The 15,654-nt window shown below is 52.7% G+C and overlaps 1 protein-coding gene across 1 annotated transcript; it reads left to right on the forward strand.

Annotated features, from left to right (window-relative positions):
* The first annotated feature begins 608 nt into the window (after positions 1–608).
* On the forward strand, positions 609–15,387 carry LOC129024452 (long-wave-sensitive opsin 1). Its single transcript, XM_054471529.1, has 6 exons — positions 609–761; positions 6,678–6,974; positions 9,005–9,173; positions 10,934–11,099; positions 12,655–12,894; positions 15,171–15,387. The coding sequence occupies exons 1-6, from the start codon at positions 650–652 to the stop codon at positions 15,279–15,281; spliced, it is 1,095 nt and encodes a 364-aa protein (XP_054327504.1). The 5' UTR covers positions 609–649; the 3' UTR covers positions 15,282–15,387.
* The last annotated feature ends 267 nt before the right edge of the window (positions 15,388–15,654 follow it).

A 15,654-nucleotide genomic window follows, 5' to 3' on the forward strand; every position in this document is an offset into this window, starting at 1 on the left:
GCCGAAGGACCTGCAGCTCATGGGGGGCAAGGGGGAGGAGGGAAGCCAACAGCAGGATGTGCACAGTCAGTCTGCCCTCCCCCACCCTGGAGGAGGAGCCCCCCGGCACAAATCTCACCCGTTTGGGCCCACGGAGATGGCCGGCCTCGCAAGGAGGATCCGGTTCCAGGCCTCGGCCCTAAAAAGTCTCCCTGGGCTTTCAAGAAAACCACATGAGAAAGGAGGATTTGGGCTCTGAGCAGCTTCACCTCCCACCCCGCAGTCTGCAAATCCTGACCCGTGGGTCCACCTGCCCCAAAGGCGGGCGCAGGACAGTAGAAGGGAACAGAGGACACTTAAACACAGAGAGGGCCACAGCCGCTCCCACAGTCACCTCCACCTGCCTGGCGGCGATGGGTGGGGCGTCTGAGTTTGGTTCCCAGCAAATCCCTCTGAGCCGCCCTTGCGGGCTCGCCTCAGGAGCAGGGGAGCAAGAGGTGGGAGGAGGAGGTCTAAGTCCCAGGCCCAATTAAGAGATCAGGTAGTGTAGGGTTTGGGAGCTTTTAAGGTGAAGAGGCCCGGGCTGATCCCACAGGCCAGTATAAAGCGCCGTGACCCTCAGGTGATGCGCCAGGGCTGGCTGCCGTCGGGGACAGGGCTTTCCATAGCCATGGCCCAGCAGTGGAGCCTCCAAAGGCTCGCAGGCCGCCATCCGCAGGACAGCTATGAGGACAGCACCCAGTCCAGCATCTTCACCTACACCAACAGCAACTCCACCAGAGGTGAGCCAGCAGGCCCGTGGAGGCTGGGTGGCTGCACTGGGGGCCATCGGCCACCCACCTGCCCCGCCCAAGGGAATCTCTCTTCCGCATGTCCCCACCAGCAGAGAAGGCTTTCTCCCATAGCTTTTCTGATGACATGAACTGGGGGGTCCTCTCCAAATCTAGAACGACACCATAATATCGAATATGCATTCTCAAGCAACACAGGCTTCCCAGCCCCTTTGAGAATCCGTGGCCGGGGCAGAGTTTATGTGCTCTTCCTTTGTGGCCCGTAGATGAGTGTGTTCACGGCTAGCGAGTGACCTCTCATTCCCCGGAGTCCCTCAGCTTCCTGGGGAAGAGCTGGGTCTGTCTTTACATTTGAAGCCAAAAGGAGGCAACATACTGACACACCCAAGGGAGGTGGGAGGGTAGGGAAGACAGCAGCAGAGAGCAAGAAACTTCTAGAACTTCAGGGTCGGCAAAGGCTGTAGCAGTCATTTTGTCAAACTCCATGATGGGGACACATGGCTTTTGGTGCACACCTCTGGGGGAAGAGGCTGCATTGGTGCCCAGGGCCGTCTTTCCATTTGGAGCCATCCTGGGAGAGAGCACTGGAGCCCAACAGAAAGCTGAAAGCTCTCATCAGGGCAGCCCGAGTTCTGCCATTGGGAGTTGCCCAATCCAAAAGTTTTGCACACAGGCCCTCACAGAAGCTGAGGATGCCACTGACCGCCCCACTACTGGCCCTCTCCCCGGGTCCCTCCTCCAAACCAAATTCCTTTGGTGCCTTCAAGAACATCGTGCAGGCCGGGCGCAGTGGCTCACGCCTGTAATCCCAGCACTTTGGGAGGCAGAGGCGGGCAGATGACGAGGTCAACAGATAGAGACCATCCTGGCCAACATACTGAAACCCCATCTCTATTAAAAATGCAAAAATTAGCTGGGCTTGGTGGCGCATGCCTGTAGTCCCAGCTACTCAGGAGGCTGAGGCAGGAGAATCGCTTGAACCCGGGAGGTGGAGGTTGCAGTGAGCCGAGATCACGCCACTGTGCTCCAGCCTGGCCACAGAGTGAGACTCTGTCTCAAAACAAAACAAAACAAAAAACAACAACATCGTGCAGGCTGTGGTTTCCAGAAGCCACGCCAGCTCCTTGGTTGCCAATAAATATCCCGCTGTGGGCTGGCCAGGACCGAGTGCCAATTAGTGACAGAGTGCCCAGACCAAACCGGATGAGGATCTTGCAGTTGACTTCAATATGACTGTGCCCAGAATTTCCTTGGTGGCAATGCAACAGTCTCTTCCTAGATGCCCCCAGACTTCATCAATGCATGATGCTTCAATGCACTCTTTTCAAATGTTGGGGTGGGTTTTTTTTTTCCACAAAACTTCAAGCATCTACTAAAGTAGAGGGAAGAGTGTAATGAACCCCGGTACCCATCACTCAGCTTCCACGGTTTCATCTCATTTCATCTGTAACCCCTGCACTACCCTTTCTTCCTGATTCTTGGAAGCAAATCCAAGACATCACACCCTTCCCTCTGTAAATCTTTACTATGTTCCTCTAGGAGGAAAGGGCTCTTCTCAATACATAACCACAAGTCATCATCACACCGACAAGTGTAACAATATTTCCTGAATAGCTTCAAATATCCTAGTAGTGTTCAAAAAATGTCATACGTATTTTCAGTCTGCTTGAATCAGGGCTCAAATAAGGTCCACACACTCAGATTGATTGATATGCCTTTTGACTACCTTTGAATCTAGAGGTTCCCTTTCTATCTCCCTGCAATTTATTTGTGGAAGAAAGCAAGTCGTTCGTGACGTAGCCTAACAGGCCCCTCTGACGTTGTTCATTATGATTTTTCTGTAAATTAGTAGTTGGTCTGAGGATCTGACCAGAGGCAGGTTGGATTTGTTGGTGTGTTTTGGCAAGGAGAGTGTCTCTTTTCTGGGGTGTTGGCAGCTACTGAAACTCAATGCCCAGACCAATTAAACCACTGGGGATGGAAAATGACGGCATTCGGACACCTTACCCTGCCTTCACCTATTGGTGACCAAAACCTTAACATCTTCACAGGTCTTCTTACCCTGAGGGTATATGCCACTAGGTTGTGTAGTAAACCAGTGTGTTTCAAGTCCCTTAGAATAGTCCCTCTCTAAGTGATATGCCACTCAGTGGATATGCATTTAGCTTCATTTCTTTTGTTGCTGATTTTCAGAGACTGCTCTGTAAATTTAAATTTTTATTTTGTTTTATTTTATTTTACTTTTTCGAGACAGTCTTACTCTGTCGCCCAGGCTGGAGTGCAGTGGCGCGATCTCAGCTCACTGCAACCTCCGCCTCCTGGATTCAAGCGATTCTCCTGCCTCAGCCTCCCAAGGAGGTGGGACTACAGGTGCCCACCACCACGCCCAGCTGATTTTTTTTTAGTTTTAGTAGAGACGGGGTTTCACCATGTTGGCCAGGCTGGTCTCGAACTGCTGACCTCAAGTCATCCGCCCACCTCGGCTTCCCAAAGTGCTGGGATTACAGGTGTGAGCCACCACCCCCGGCCACTTAAATTTTGTTTTATAATTATGTAATAAAACAGTTAAAAGTTTCAAATTAAAATCTAGAAAAGAAGGTGTATTTGAAGAAGTCTGGCTTCTCTGCGCCACCACCCCCCGCCCCTTCCCTATCTACCTGTATTTCCTCGAATCACTTTGCCTGGGAGTTGACTTTGATTCTCTTGCTCGTTGCTTCATGAAATCAGTTCCAGAACTTTCAGGAGGGAGGGGTAGGCCATGACACCAGCTCTAGTTACACTAGTGGCAGCTCCTGTCCCCTCCCCCACTGCTGCTGGGACCTGTTCTCTCCTTTGCCCCCTTGTCCCTGCACTGCCCAATTTGGACTGCAAGGGTTGCCAGGGAAGGGCACTGGCTGCCTTGTTTTCAGAGGTCGTAGCACCTAGATTGCTCCAGCCCCTTGCACTTGCCTGCAGGCCAGAGTGTCCCAAACCCTCCCAGTCTCAGCTGCTCTTCCCCAGTTCACCCGAGGTACTTCCCAGGGAAGAGCTGCCGACAGTTTGGGGGTTCTCTGTTCTTAGGTCCATCAGCAACCCCATTGCTCCCCTCTGCTTCCTTCTGCACGGAGACTGACGCCATGCAGGTCTTCAATTGTCAATGGTCTGTCCCTACTGCTCATACTGGGGGTTCCTGGGGAGCCAGTGCCAGGTATTGGGATTGCAGACATTGTCTGTGGGTTTCTGGAAGCTCCCTGTGTTAGGAACAAATGGGGCCCGTGCACAGAGGGCAGCAGAGGCCTTGTGGGATCCAGCTGTGCTAGGGGTGAGATTTATCTGTCTCTCCTGGCCGTAGCCAGGAAATCCCCATTTTTCTTAAGCTAGCTTGAGTTGGGCTTTTCTAACACACAGCTAAAGAATCTCTTGATAAATCTTGGGACTCTCCATGAGGCCTCATATGGCAGCAGGTCTGTGGCTTGCGATCCCTTCAAGTAATCTGCCAAAAACAATGTTATGACGAAGATCCTTCCAACACAAAAGGTGTAGAGCCCTAGCAAACTCCTACAGAATAAAAAGGAGAAATAATTTGTCTGTAGTCCCAGCTACTTGGGAGGCCAAGGCGGGAGGGTCACTTGAAGTCAGGAGTTCGAGACCAGCCTAAGCAACATAGCCAGACCCCATCTCTACAGAAATAAAAAAATTGCCGTTGTGGTAATGCACGGCTGTAGTCCCAGATACTCAAGAGGCTGAGGCAGGAGGATCGCTTGAGCCCAGGAGTTCCACGTTGCAGTGAGCTATGATTGTGCCACTGTACTCCAGCCTGGGTGCCAGAGCCAGACTCTATCTCTATTTTTTGCTTTTTTTTTTTTTTTTTGAGACGGAGTCTTGTTCTGTCTCCCCGGCTGGAGTGCAGTGGCGTGATCTCAGCTCACTGCAACCTCTGCCTCCTGGGTTCAAGTGATTCTCCCGCCTCAGCCTCCTGAGTAGCTGGGACTACAGGCACCCGCCACCACACCTGGCTAATTTTTTTTTGTATTTTTAGTAGAGACGGGGTTTCACCATGGCCAGGCTGGTTTTGAACTCCTGACCTCAAGTGATCCACCCCCTCGGCCTCCCAAAGTGCTGGGATTACAAGCGTGAGCCACCGCTCCCAGCCGACTGTATCTCTAAATATATAATAATCATAATCAGGACACCAGTCATATTGGATTAGGGCCCACCCTAATGACCTCATTTAAACTTGACCATTTCTGTAAAGACCCTATCTCCGAAAATGGTCACATTCTGAGGTATTGGGGTTAGGACTCCAACATATGAATTTGGGTGGGGACAGAATTCAACTCATAACACATTCATTGATTAATTTCTTCATTCATTTATTTTCTGAGCATCTATTGTATGCTGGACGCTCTGTAAGGATGAATGAGTCACAGTCTCTGGTGAGAAAGACAAGACTTGTACTTGTGTCTCAGTACTGGCTGCTATAAGAAATTACCAGGCTGTGCGCGGGGGCTCACGCCTGCAGTCCCAGTACTTTGGGAGGACAAGGCAGAAGGATCTCTTGAGGTCAGGAATTTGAGACCAGCCTGGTCAACATGGTGAAACCCCATGTCTACTAAAAGTACAAAAATTAGCTGGATGTGGTGGTGGGTGCCTGTAAATCCCAGCTACTACTCGGGAGGCTGAGGCAGGAGAATCGCTTGAACCCAGGAGGAGGAGGTTGCGGTGACCCGAGATCACATCAGTGCACTCCAGCCTGGGTGACAGAGCAAGACTTTGTCTGAAAAAAAAAAAAAAAAAGAAAAGAAAAGAAAGGAAAAGAAAAGAAAAGAATAAAAGAGAAATCACCATAGATTGGGTGGCTTTTAAATGACAAATTTATTTCTCACAGCTCTGGAGGCTGGAAGTCAGGGTGCTAATGTGGTGGGCTCTGGCGAGGACCCTCTTCCTGACTGCAGATTGCCAACAACTCATTGTATCCTCGCATGGTAGAAAGAGAGCTAGAGAGCACTATAGGGACTCTTTTTTTTTTTTAAGTTTTAATTAAAAAAATTTTTTTTTAAATGGGCATGCCATGTTGCCCAGGTTGGATTTGAACTCCTGGACTCAAGCAACCCTCCTGCCTCAGCTTCCCAAAGTGCTGGGATTACAGGCATGAGCCACCATTCCCAGCTAATTTGGGCTGTTCCCAAAGGCTCAAGTGATCCTCCCACGTTGGCCTCCTGAGTAGCTGGGGCTACAGGCGTGAGCCACCATGCCCAGCTTCTAAGACCTCTTTTATAAGGGCACTAATCCCATTCATGAGGGCCCCACTCGCTCTGCACACATGACCTAAATGACCTGCCAAAGGCCCCACCTCCTAATACCATCACCCTGGGGGTTGGGATTTCAACACAGGAATTTATGGGGGGCACGTACATTCAGATCATCATGAACAGTAACTCCTATGTGTGACAGAAGGTGACAGAGGTGGGTAGTGGTCTTCCCCTCAAGGGGGTGAGTTGCCACCAGCTGGGGAATCTGGAAAGGCTTCTGGAAGGCAAATGCATATGAGCTGGGCTTTACACAAGGAAAGCGTTTGTCTATGGAAGGGCAGAGGACTCTGGGAGGTAGGAGGTGGGGCTGGGGCAAAGGGAAGAGGGGAGCAGGGAAGTGGGGTGACTGCACACTGGGAGTGGGGAATCAGATGGAGGAGACGATGAGGAGTTCTGTTAAGTTCAAGGTGCCAGTGCCAGTGACCAGCAGGTGATGGTGTCTGGCTTGAGGGACAGGATGGAGGGGAGACTGTCTGAGGATGGGCAAAGCTGGAGGGAAAGAGCCAACTGCAAAGGCAGGAGGGCAGGAGGGGGAGGGGAGAGGTGGGATCAGCACTGGTGTAGACAGGTGGTGCTGCAGCCCAGCTCCTCTCTCTCCTCTGCCTCCTGCCCCCAGGCCCCTTCGAAGGCCCGAATTACCACATCGCTCCCAGATGGGTGTACCACCTCACCAGTGTCTGGATGATCTTTGTGGTCACTGCATCCGTCTTCACAAATGGGCTTGTGCTGGCGGCCACTATGAAGTTCAAGAAGCTGCGCCATCCGCTGAACTGGATCCTGGTGAACCTGGCGGTCGCTGACCTAGCAGAGACCGTCATCGCCAGCACTATCAGCGTTGTGAATCAGGTCTCTGGCTACTTCGTGCTGGGCCATCCTATGTGTGTCCTGGAGGGCTACACCGTCTCCCTGTGTGGTAAGCCAGTCAGGGCCCAGGCTCAGCGGAAACCACTCATTCACCCTGCAAGCCCCTCCGGCCACCTCATGATGACCCGGGCCCAGCCGCTCCTGTAGGCCTGTCTCCCTCCACATCTGTGCCTCACATCCATATACTGAAGGGTTCTGGAGGGTTCTGGAGGCTTCCATCCATATACTGAAGGGTTCTGGAGGCTTCCATCTGAACACTCACATTAAATTCAGCTCCCTTGAGTCAAACATACCCTGAGTTCCTACTCTTGAGTCAGGCTCTGCCCGGGGACAGCCAGTTTGGAGCTGTGGGGCTGGTGTGGGAGGAGACAGATACAGAGCCAGACAACCCCAGAACAGTAGGGGGGCGGGGACTCTGGGCACCCTGGACAGAACTCCCCTGCAATTAGGGATGCCTGCTCTTTCAGCTCACCAGCATCTGCTTTTCCCGGAGGAGACACAATTCCCAGATCCTCTCCCCATCCCCATCACTAATATCTCTGTGGGCCACTATTCCGCTCAGGTCAGGAGACAGTGGCCGAGAGGTACCAGTGTGCCAGGCTCTGTGCTAAGGAGGGGGCCCTATAGCCAGACGGCGACCACACAGTACCATCATCAGTCCTCTCAGACAAGAAGGGGCCTGGGGCAGGTGGTGGAGGAGCGGCTGGGAGCAGTTTGTGGTTCGAGTGGGTAGAGTACCACCAAGCAGCCGTGGCTGCTGGACACGAGGTGGGCAGGCCCGGGTCTCAGAGGCCTCAGACGTCACGCCCAGGAGCTGGGACTTTATTTCAGGAGGAGGAGACCCCACATCCAGCAGCAGCAGCAGCTCCTGCTCTTGCCTCCCCACCACTCTTAGCAGCCTCCCCAACCTCACCCCCTGTTAACTGCCTCAAATTGTACCCACGATGGCCCAGACCAGAGAGAGTGCTTGTCCAAGTCCCGGCACTACCCCGACAGTCTAGAAGGGGAGCCAAGGGAAGGTCAGGCAGAGAAGGTCCATCCCCAGGTCCGAGTGCTCTCTGCAGCAGGCATGGCCTCGGCGGTCACACGGCCCTTCCTGAGTGCCCCCCTGCATCTCCGCCCACGTCTGTCTCCGTTTCTGCCATGGTCTCCCGCTCACCCTTGCCTCTGCTCATGGTCTGTTCTTGGGTCAGTCAGGTGCCAAGCAGCCAGCACTTCCCCACCAGTTTTGGTCCACGGATGCCCTTGGCCATCTGGGAAGCCTGTGGACCCCATCTCAGAAGAATTTTTGCAAACGCATAAAATGAGACCCATAGGATTACAAAGGCAGCAAATTATATTGAAATACAGTTATCAAAGTATTAAACATTCATCAGTAACATAGTCTTTAGTTAAAAGCATTTATTGGTCAGGCTCATGCCTCTAATCCCAGCACTTTGGGAGGCTGAGGTGAGAGGACTGCTTGCCTCCAGGAGTCTGAGACCAGCCTGGGCAACATAGTGAGACCTCTTCTCTACAACAAATGAAAACAGCTGGGCGTGGTGGCACACCAGTAGTCCCAGCTACTCAGGAGGCTCAGGCGGGAGGATCGCTTGAGCTCTGGAGGTCAAGGCTGCAGTGAGCTATGATGGCACCACTGCACTCAGCCTGGGCAACAGAGTGAGATTCTGTCTCAAAAACTAAATAAAAATAAAAGCGTGTATTAAACGTATTACTGACACCACTCAGTATTAAGGTATTAAATAACAGGATCCCGTCTGACAACCACTGTTATTTCAGAGTAGTGATGAACATAAATGATATTTAAACAGCCTGCCACCTCTGTGAATTGACAGGAAAACATCTGTGATCTGTCTTGCTGACCGAGTCACGGGTACTGCTAATACTGCCACGTTCATAATGGAAGGAAATGCCCAGTGTCTGTTCGAGGTTGGTGGAAAGAAAGTCGTTTTTTCCACCTCAGTCCGTGGAGCCCTGAATTCTGTGTGCAGACGTTTGGGGTCTAAGCAGGACAGTGGGAAGCTTTGCTTCCCACCTTTGCCTCCGCTCAAAGCCCTCATCTGTCTGCTCTCCCCATAGGGATCACAGGTCTCTGGTCCCTGGCCATCATTTCCTGGGAGAGGTGGCTGGTGGTCTGCAAGCCCTTTGGCAACGTGAGATTTGATGCCAAGCTGGCCATCATTGGCATTGCCTTCTCCTGGATCTGGTCTGCTGTGTGGACGGCCCCGCCCATCTTTGGCTGGAGCAGGTAAGGGTGCGAGGGCGCAAGATGGGGTGGGGGCACGTTCAGACTCTGTGACCTTAAGACAAATCACTTCCTTTCTCTGGGCCCATCTGAGCGTGCAATGTCTATCAATGTATGAATGTGGCTGCAACATAGAAATGGCTCTGTGGTCCCCGAACCTCTGGAAACATATTCGTCCCAAGCACGATCAGGTCACAGGCACACACGGAGCTCAAGCCATCAGCACAGCTGTCAGTGAACGCACAGCGTGTTTGCATTCCAGGTCTCTTTCTTGCACATGCTGCCCCACCCCGCCCCCCACCTTTCAGAGGCTGCTTGGGTCATAGATCCACCTGGGCCTACAGAGCACATGTCCTGGCCAGGCCAAGCAAGTGGCTCAAATGTTTGATTGGGATGGACTGGATGGGACAGCATTTCACTGTTTTATCGACAAGCTCGTGAATAAGTTCTCGTGGTGTTTGGAGAGGGAATGTTCTTTCCTTGAGAACGTTCCACAATTTTAGGAAACAAACCTTGTGGAAGCCTGTCTCTGTCTCCCGCCCTCCTCATGCCGCCATGTCCCACACAGCTGCCCGTTATCAAACATGTGTGGCAAGCTGACCCTGGTGGAGGCTCTCCCGCGGGTTATCTCATTTAATCCTCCAGGCCACCAAGTGAGCAGGGCCCTTTATTTCAGTCACGGCCTAGCTGACCTCAGATAAAAGACTCAGCTCTTCATGGGTGTTCTCAGAAGGTCAGGACAAGACAGAACCTCACAATCCCTTTGTAAAGAAGGGGAGTGATTGGGAAGATGAAAATGTTCTGGAAGCAGATAGTGGAGATGGTTGCACAGCATTGTGAATGCACCAAAGGTCATAATGGCACTTATTTTTTTTTTTTTTGAGACAGGGTCTCACTCTGTCACTCAGGCTGGCACAGTGCAGTGGTGTAATTATGGCTCACTGCAGCCTCAACCTCCTGGACTCAAGTGATCCTCCTACCTCAGCCTCCTGAGGAGCTGGGCCTACAGGTGCACCACTTCACCTGGCTAATTTTTTTTTATTTTTTGTAGAGACAAGATCTCACTATGTGTTCCAGGCTAGTCTTGAATTCCTGGGCTCAAGCAATCCTCCTACCTCTGCCTCCAAATCTGCTGGGACTATAGGCGTGAGCCATTGTGCCTGGCCTATAATGGTACATTTTATGTTATGTGTATTTTACCACAATTTTAAAAAGAGGAAAGGCATGACATCTAAAAATGGACAAAGATTAACCAAAATCCTACCCAACGGTTTCGTTTTGGGTTGATGAAAATGTTCTGGAAGCAGTGGGGGTGACTGCCACCGAATTGATAGCTTCAAATTGGGTAATCTCATGCAACGTGAATTTCACCTCAATTTAAAAAAACAGGCCAGGCTCGGTGGCTCATGCCTGTAATCCTAGCACTTTGGGAGGCCGAGGCGGGCGGATCATGAGGTCAGGAGATCGAGACCATCCTGGCTAACACAGTGAAACCCCATCTCTACTAAAAATACAAAAAAATTAGCCGGGCGTGGTGGTGGGTGCCTATGGTCCCAGCTACTCAGGAGGCTGAGGCATGAGAATCACTTGAATCCAGGAGGCGGAGCTTGCAGTGAGCCAAGATGGTGCCACTGCACTCCAGCCTGGGCAACAGAGCGAGACTCCGTCTCAAAAAAAAAAAAAAACAGGACCATGCCTGGGCCGGGGGTCCTGGGTAACCCCCTACCCCCACATCAGGACTGGCTGCCGGCCCTTCTCTCCAGGTACTGGCCCCATGGCCTGAAGACTTCATGCGGCCCAGATGTGTTCAGCGGCAGCTCGTACCCCGGGGTGCAGTCTTACATGATTGTCCTCATGGTCACCTGCTGCATCATCCCACTCGCTATCATCGTGCTCTGCTATCTCCAAGTGTGGCTGGCCATCCGAGCGGTAAGCTCCCCGATTCCTCCTGGCCTCACCCCGCTCCTGCCCCTAAGCTGCTCTGCCCTCAAATCAGTCCACTGAGACTCCTAAACTAGTTTTTCAAAAATCCATAGAGAAGAGGATTTTACCCCTATAAGAAAATACTAAGATCCAGCGATGAGAATCAGGCGATTCCTTTGGGGCTGTACCAGTGGCTGCAGATTCAGCTCCAGCCCCGTTGTCCTCAGCTCTGTGAGATGGGAAAGCACTGCCCCTCCCTCCCTGGAGGAGTCCACTAAGGGAACAGAGGTCTGCCTTGCCCCAACCCTGGACAGTTCTCCCCGGGGTGGAAAGGCTGCCTTTCCCACAGAGTACAGTGGAGCAGCCACATCAGCAAGTGACACCTGCAAATCAAGGCGTGTTTTTATGAGGCTGCCACCGGAGTACCCTTGTCCCTTTCATAGGCTGTGGGGCCGACCAAGGAGTGGACCCGAGTGTGCCATTTGCCCCCCTGACCCACTCTCCACCGTCTATGTCTGGCCCTCTGCCCTGGGAAGCTGATCCCGGCCACAGCCGTCGCCCCCCACCCCTAGACTAGGTTACCACTGGGAGCCCTGCAGGAAGTCAGAGCAAGGGAGGAGAGCCAGGCTGGTTCTCTCTGTTAGCAGTGGGAACCCTTTCAGGGTGCTGGCTTTCCTATATGAAGCTGCCTGTGCCCACAATTGGATGGGCATGCCTGCCAAGCTCTCTCTAGAGGAGTCTGTGAGCCTGTGAAAGGACCCCTCAGCCCGCCACCTTGGGGTGAAGGCCCCACAGGTACCCAACCATGGCTTCAGCTGTATTAGTCTGGGATGGTAGAGCCCCAGCTCCAGAATGTGCCCCCAGCCCTGCTGTATCAGCTGTCCCTGCATTCCAGCCCTCACACTCCCTCTCTCATCCCCACTCATCTGTCTGCCGTCAGTCCCTCATCCCTGGCAGGCGGTGGCTGGCCTCTGTGGCCTCCCCCACAGTGCCTCTGCCTGGAGGCCATTCGTCTCCTTCCTCCCAGCAGGCATGAAGGAGCCACCCCACCACAGCTGCCCTCAGCTGCCTCACCGTGAGTCCAGGGCAGGATTTAGCCCACAGAGTGGCCAACCTGGCCTAGGAAGCCTGAGGGAAGTGTATGCATTGCTCTGACACTCCCATCGCACACCCCGCCAGCCGCTGCTTTTGCCTCCCCCGCCATCTCCATCTCGTTAGCTCCCTCATTCTCCACGCCCAGTGATCAATCAAATCAGGCCTCCATGCTCAGGTCTGAGCGCAGGACAGGACAGTCTGTTAAAGGATCAGGTGAAGCAAAGGAGCTTGTTAGATCCAGCTCTGGGGTCATCTTAGCCCACGCCTAGCTGCGTGCCACCTCCAATTCTAGAACTCCCCCAGGGCCAGCCTGAGGCCACCATGTCTGCCTGGGGCGGGCTGTGCTCCACTCAGGGCTGGAAGATGGCTGCTGGGCTCCTCTCCTCCTCCCCACAACTCCCTATGCCTGGGTCACCTGCCTCTTGCTGCTCCCCAACCCCCAGCTCACTGTCCCTGTCTCCCTCAGGTGGCAAAGCAGCAGAAAGAGTCTGAATCCACCCAGAAGGCAGAGAAGGAAGTGACGCGCATGGTGGTGGTGATGATCTTTGCGTACTGTGTCTGCTGGGGACCTTACACCTTCTTCGCATGCTTTGCTGCTGCCAACCCTGGCTACGCCTTCCACCCTTTGATGGCTGCCCTGCCAGCCTACTTTGCCAAAAGTGCCACTATCTACAACCCCGTTATCTATGTCTTTATGAACCGGCAGGTAAGCAACACCATCAGCAGATCCCACTCAAAATACCGTGTGCCCTAGAAGGGCGCAGTGATGGACCCACCTGGAATCATGTCTCTGATAAGAAGCCCGCGGAGCATCTGGGGGACCCTCCAGGGAAATGACCGGGAAAGTCTCAGCATGTGACCCAGCCCCAGCCAGAGCTCCAGCTGGCCCTTAGCAGAAGGCTTAGGTGTGCCCTCTGGAATCCTTTATAGTCTCGGCCTGAGGGTGGAATTTCCCAAAGCGTCTGTGTGCCGTGTGCTCTTCCCTTCCAGTGGCCCTAGAACTATGGCTGCGGAGCTTCAGGGGCTCTCCTGGCGTTCAGACGCTCTAGGAGTTGGTGAGCCCTAGGTATATCCACCCTAGGTGTACCCCTCTTCTGTTCAGACTCAACCCTTCTCAACCTTCATCTCTCCATTTTCAAGCCATAACCTCTGGAATTTGTCTTCCTATAAGAACAAAAGCCGGCCCTCCTTGGCTACACTGACCAAGAGTTCAAGAGCTTTCACGAGTTCGTGGGTTAGTTCAGGGAGGACGTGCTGTGGTCCTGCCCAGAGGCAGCCTCCTTAGCTGGCATATTGGGCCTCAGCAGCAAGCTGCTCACACACCTAAATCCCCCCACCTCCTGTAGGTTACAGGCTTCATTAAAGCGCAGCTGTGATGTGACTTGATGGTGGCCAGAAAGGTGTGCAGAGGCCTCCCATTTCACCAGGCCCAGTCCATCCCTTCCACTGGGCTCTTCCTTGCTCCTCCATCTTAGAGCCACTCAATGGCTCCAGCCCCTTTGGCTCAGCTTTGACTCACACAAGCCAAGTCTGCAGAGTTCATTAAGGGTTCATTCTCTCTGGTAACTTTTAAACAGTAAGTAGGACCAGGCCTGCAGTGGATTTCCGGGAACTCGTTGTAGCACACTGATGCCCAGAGTGTAGTTCTATCCCTGACCCCCGTTTCCTGACTTTCATGAGGATCTTTTTTAGGTTTCTGGAATCCCAAACTATCTTGCCAAGTACTGTCTTTACTGGATTATTTCCATTCTCCTTTCCAGAACTCCCCCTCCTAGACAGATGTCTGCACTTCTGGACCTCACCAGGCCTCGAACTTTGCTTTTACCCTGTCCACATAATTATCCTGTCCTGCCACATTCTGAGAGAATTTTCTGGAACGCAGTTCCATGAAGACAGCAAATTTTGCTCAGGACAGAGTCTGGCACACAGTGGGTGCTCAAGCAGCAGCTGCTGAATGGATTCCTCAGCCCTATCTCCCAGGTCTTCAGCCGAGCTGATTCTGCTGTTCGTCCCGTTTCTTATGTTATTAATTTCAACCATTATATTTTTTATTTTTGAGAGTTTTGATGATAGAGGCAGTTAGAGCTAGTCAAGAGTAGGCCTGAAATATTTAGAAAATGCCTTTGGTCTGGGTCCTCAAAGCATTGTGGTTACTTCAGTGATGACACAGGACATGATTTGAGACATTCATATGGCCCAGATCTCTTTGGGGTGAAGCAGCAAAGACAGACCCCTCCTGGTACCGGAAGACGCTTGGCTGGAGAGATGAGGTAGGGGCTAGATTGTCATTACCTAGGCCTCACCTTGCCCCAGATCCATGGACTGGAAAAAACATGACAACCACACGCCTTTTCATTAACATTCCTCTGAGCTGCTCACCAGACAGTCTGGGGACAGGTCACCACTGCCCCTTAGCTGTCACTGTGGATGAGTGTCGTGGGGCTGCCGTCACAAACTACCACAAACTCAGTGGCTTCAAACCACAGAAATGGATTCTCTCAGGGTTCTGGAAATCTTGAGTCTGAAATCAGGGTGTTGGCAAATGGAAAGGTTCCCTATGGAGGCCGAGAGGGAGAAGCAGCTGCAAGGCTGCCGGCAGTCCTTGGCGTTCCTTGACTCCAAGGTGTGTCGCCCCAGTCTCTGCCTTCATCTTCACGTGGTCTTCTTCCCTCTGTCTGCGTGTCCGTGTCCAAGCGTTCCTTTTCTTATCAGGACACCAGTCATTCGATTAGGGCCCACCCTGCTCCAGTGTGACCTCATCTTAACCTGAACACATCTTTTGGGGGACACACTTCAACCCAGTGTAGTCACCATCAACTGCTAAGTCAGATGACATCCCCGTGTGTGAAGGAGAAATAATCCAAGCCTTCCTCCACCCCCCCATGGGATTCGGAATGGGTGAAGGGAAGGCTCGGGCACGTACATTCAGCACAGTGCTCCACCCTTCCCTGCTCTGCTCAATAACACTTTCTGTCCTTCCAGTTTCGAAACTGCATCTTGCAGCTTTTCGGGAAGAAGGTTGACGATGGCTCTGAACTCTCCAGCGCCTCCAAAACGGAGGTCTCATCTGTGTCCTCGGTATCGCCTGCATGAGGTCTGCCTCCTACCCATCCCGCCCACCGGGGCTTTGGCCACCTCTCCTTTCCCACTCCTTCTCCATCCCTGTAAAATAAATGTAATTTATCTTTGCCAAAACCAACAAAGTCACAGAGGCTTTCACTGCAGTGTGGGACCACCTGAGCCTCTGTGTGTGCAGGCACTGGGTCTCGAGAGGGTGCAAGGGGGATAAAGAGGAGAGAGCGCTTCATAGACTTTAAGTTTTCCCGAGCCTCATGTCTACCGATGGCGTGAAAGGATCCTGGCAAAACGGAAGTGTGAGGCAGGTGGGCGTCTATATCCATTTCACCAGGCTGGTGGTTACATAATCGGCAAGCAAGAGCTGTGGAGGGGCTGTCTGGGGAGGGCT

Source organism: Pongo pygmaeus, chromosome X (assembly GCF_028885625.2).
Source record: "Pongo pygmaeus isolate AG05252 chromosome X, NHGRI_mPonPyg2-v2.0_pri, whole genome shotgun sequence".
NCBI lineage: Eukaryota > Metazoa > Chordata > Mammalia > Primates > Hominidae > Pongo > Pongo pygmaeus.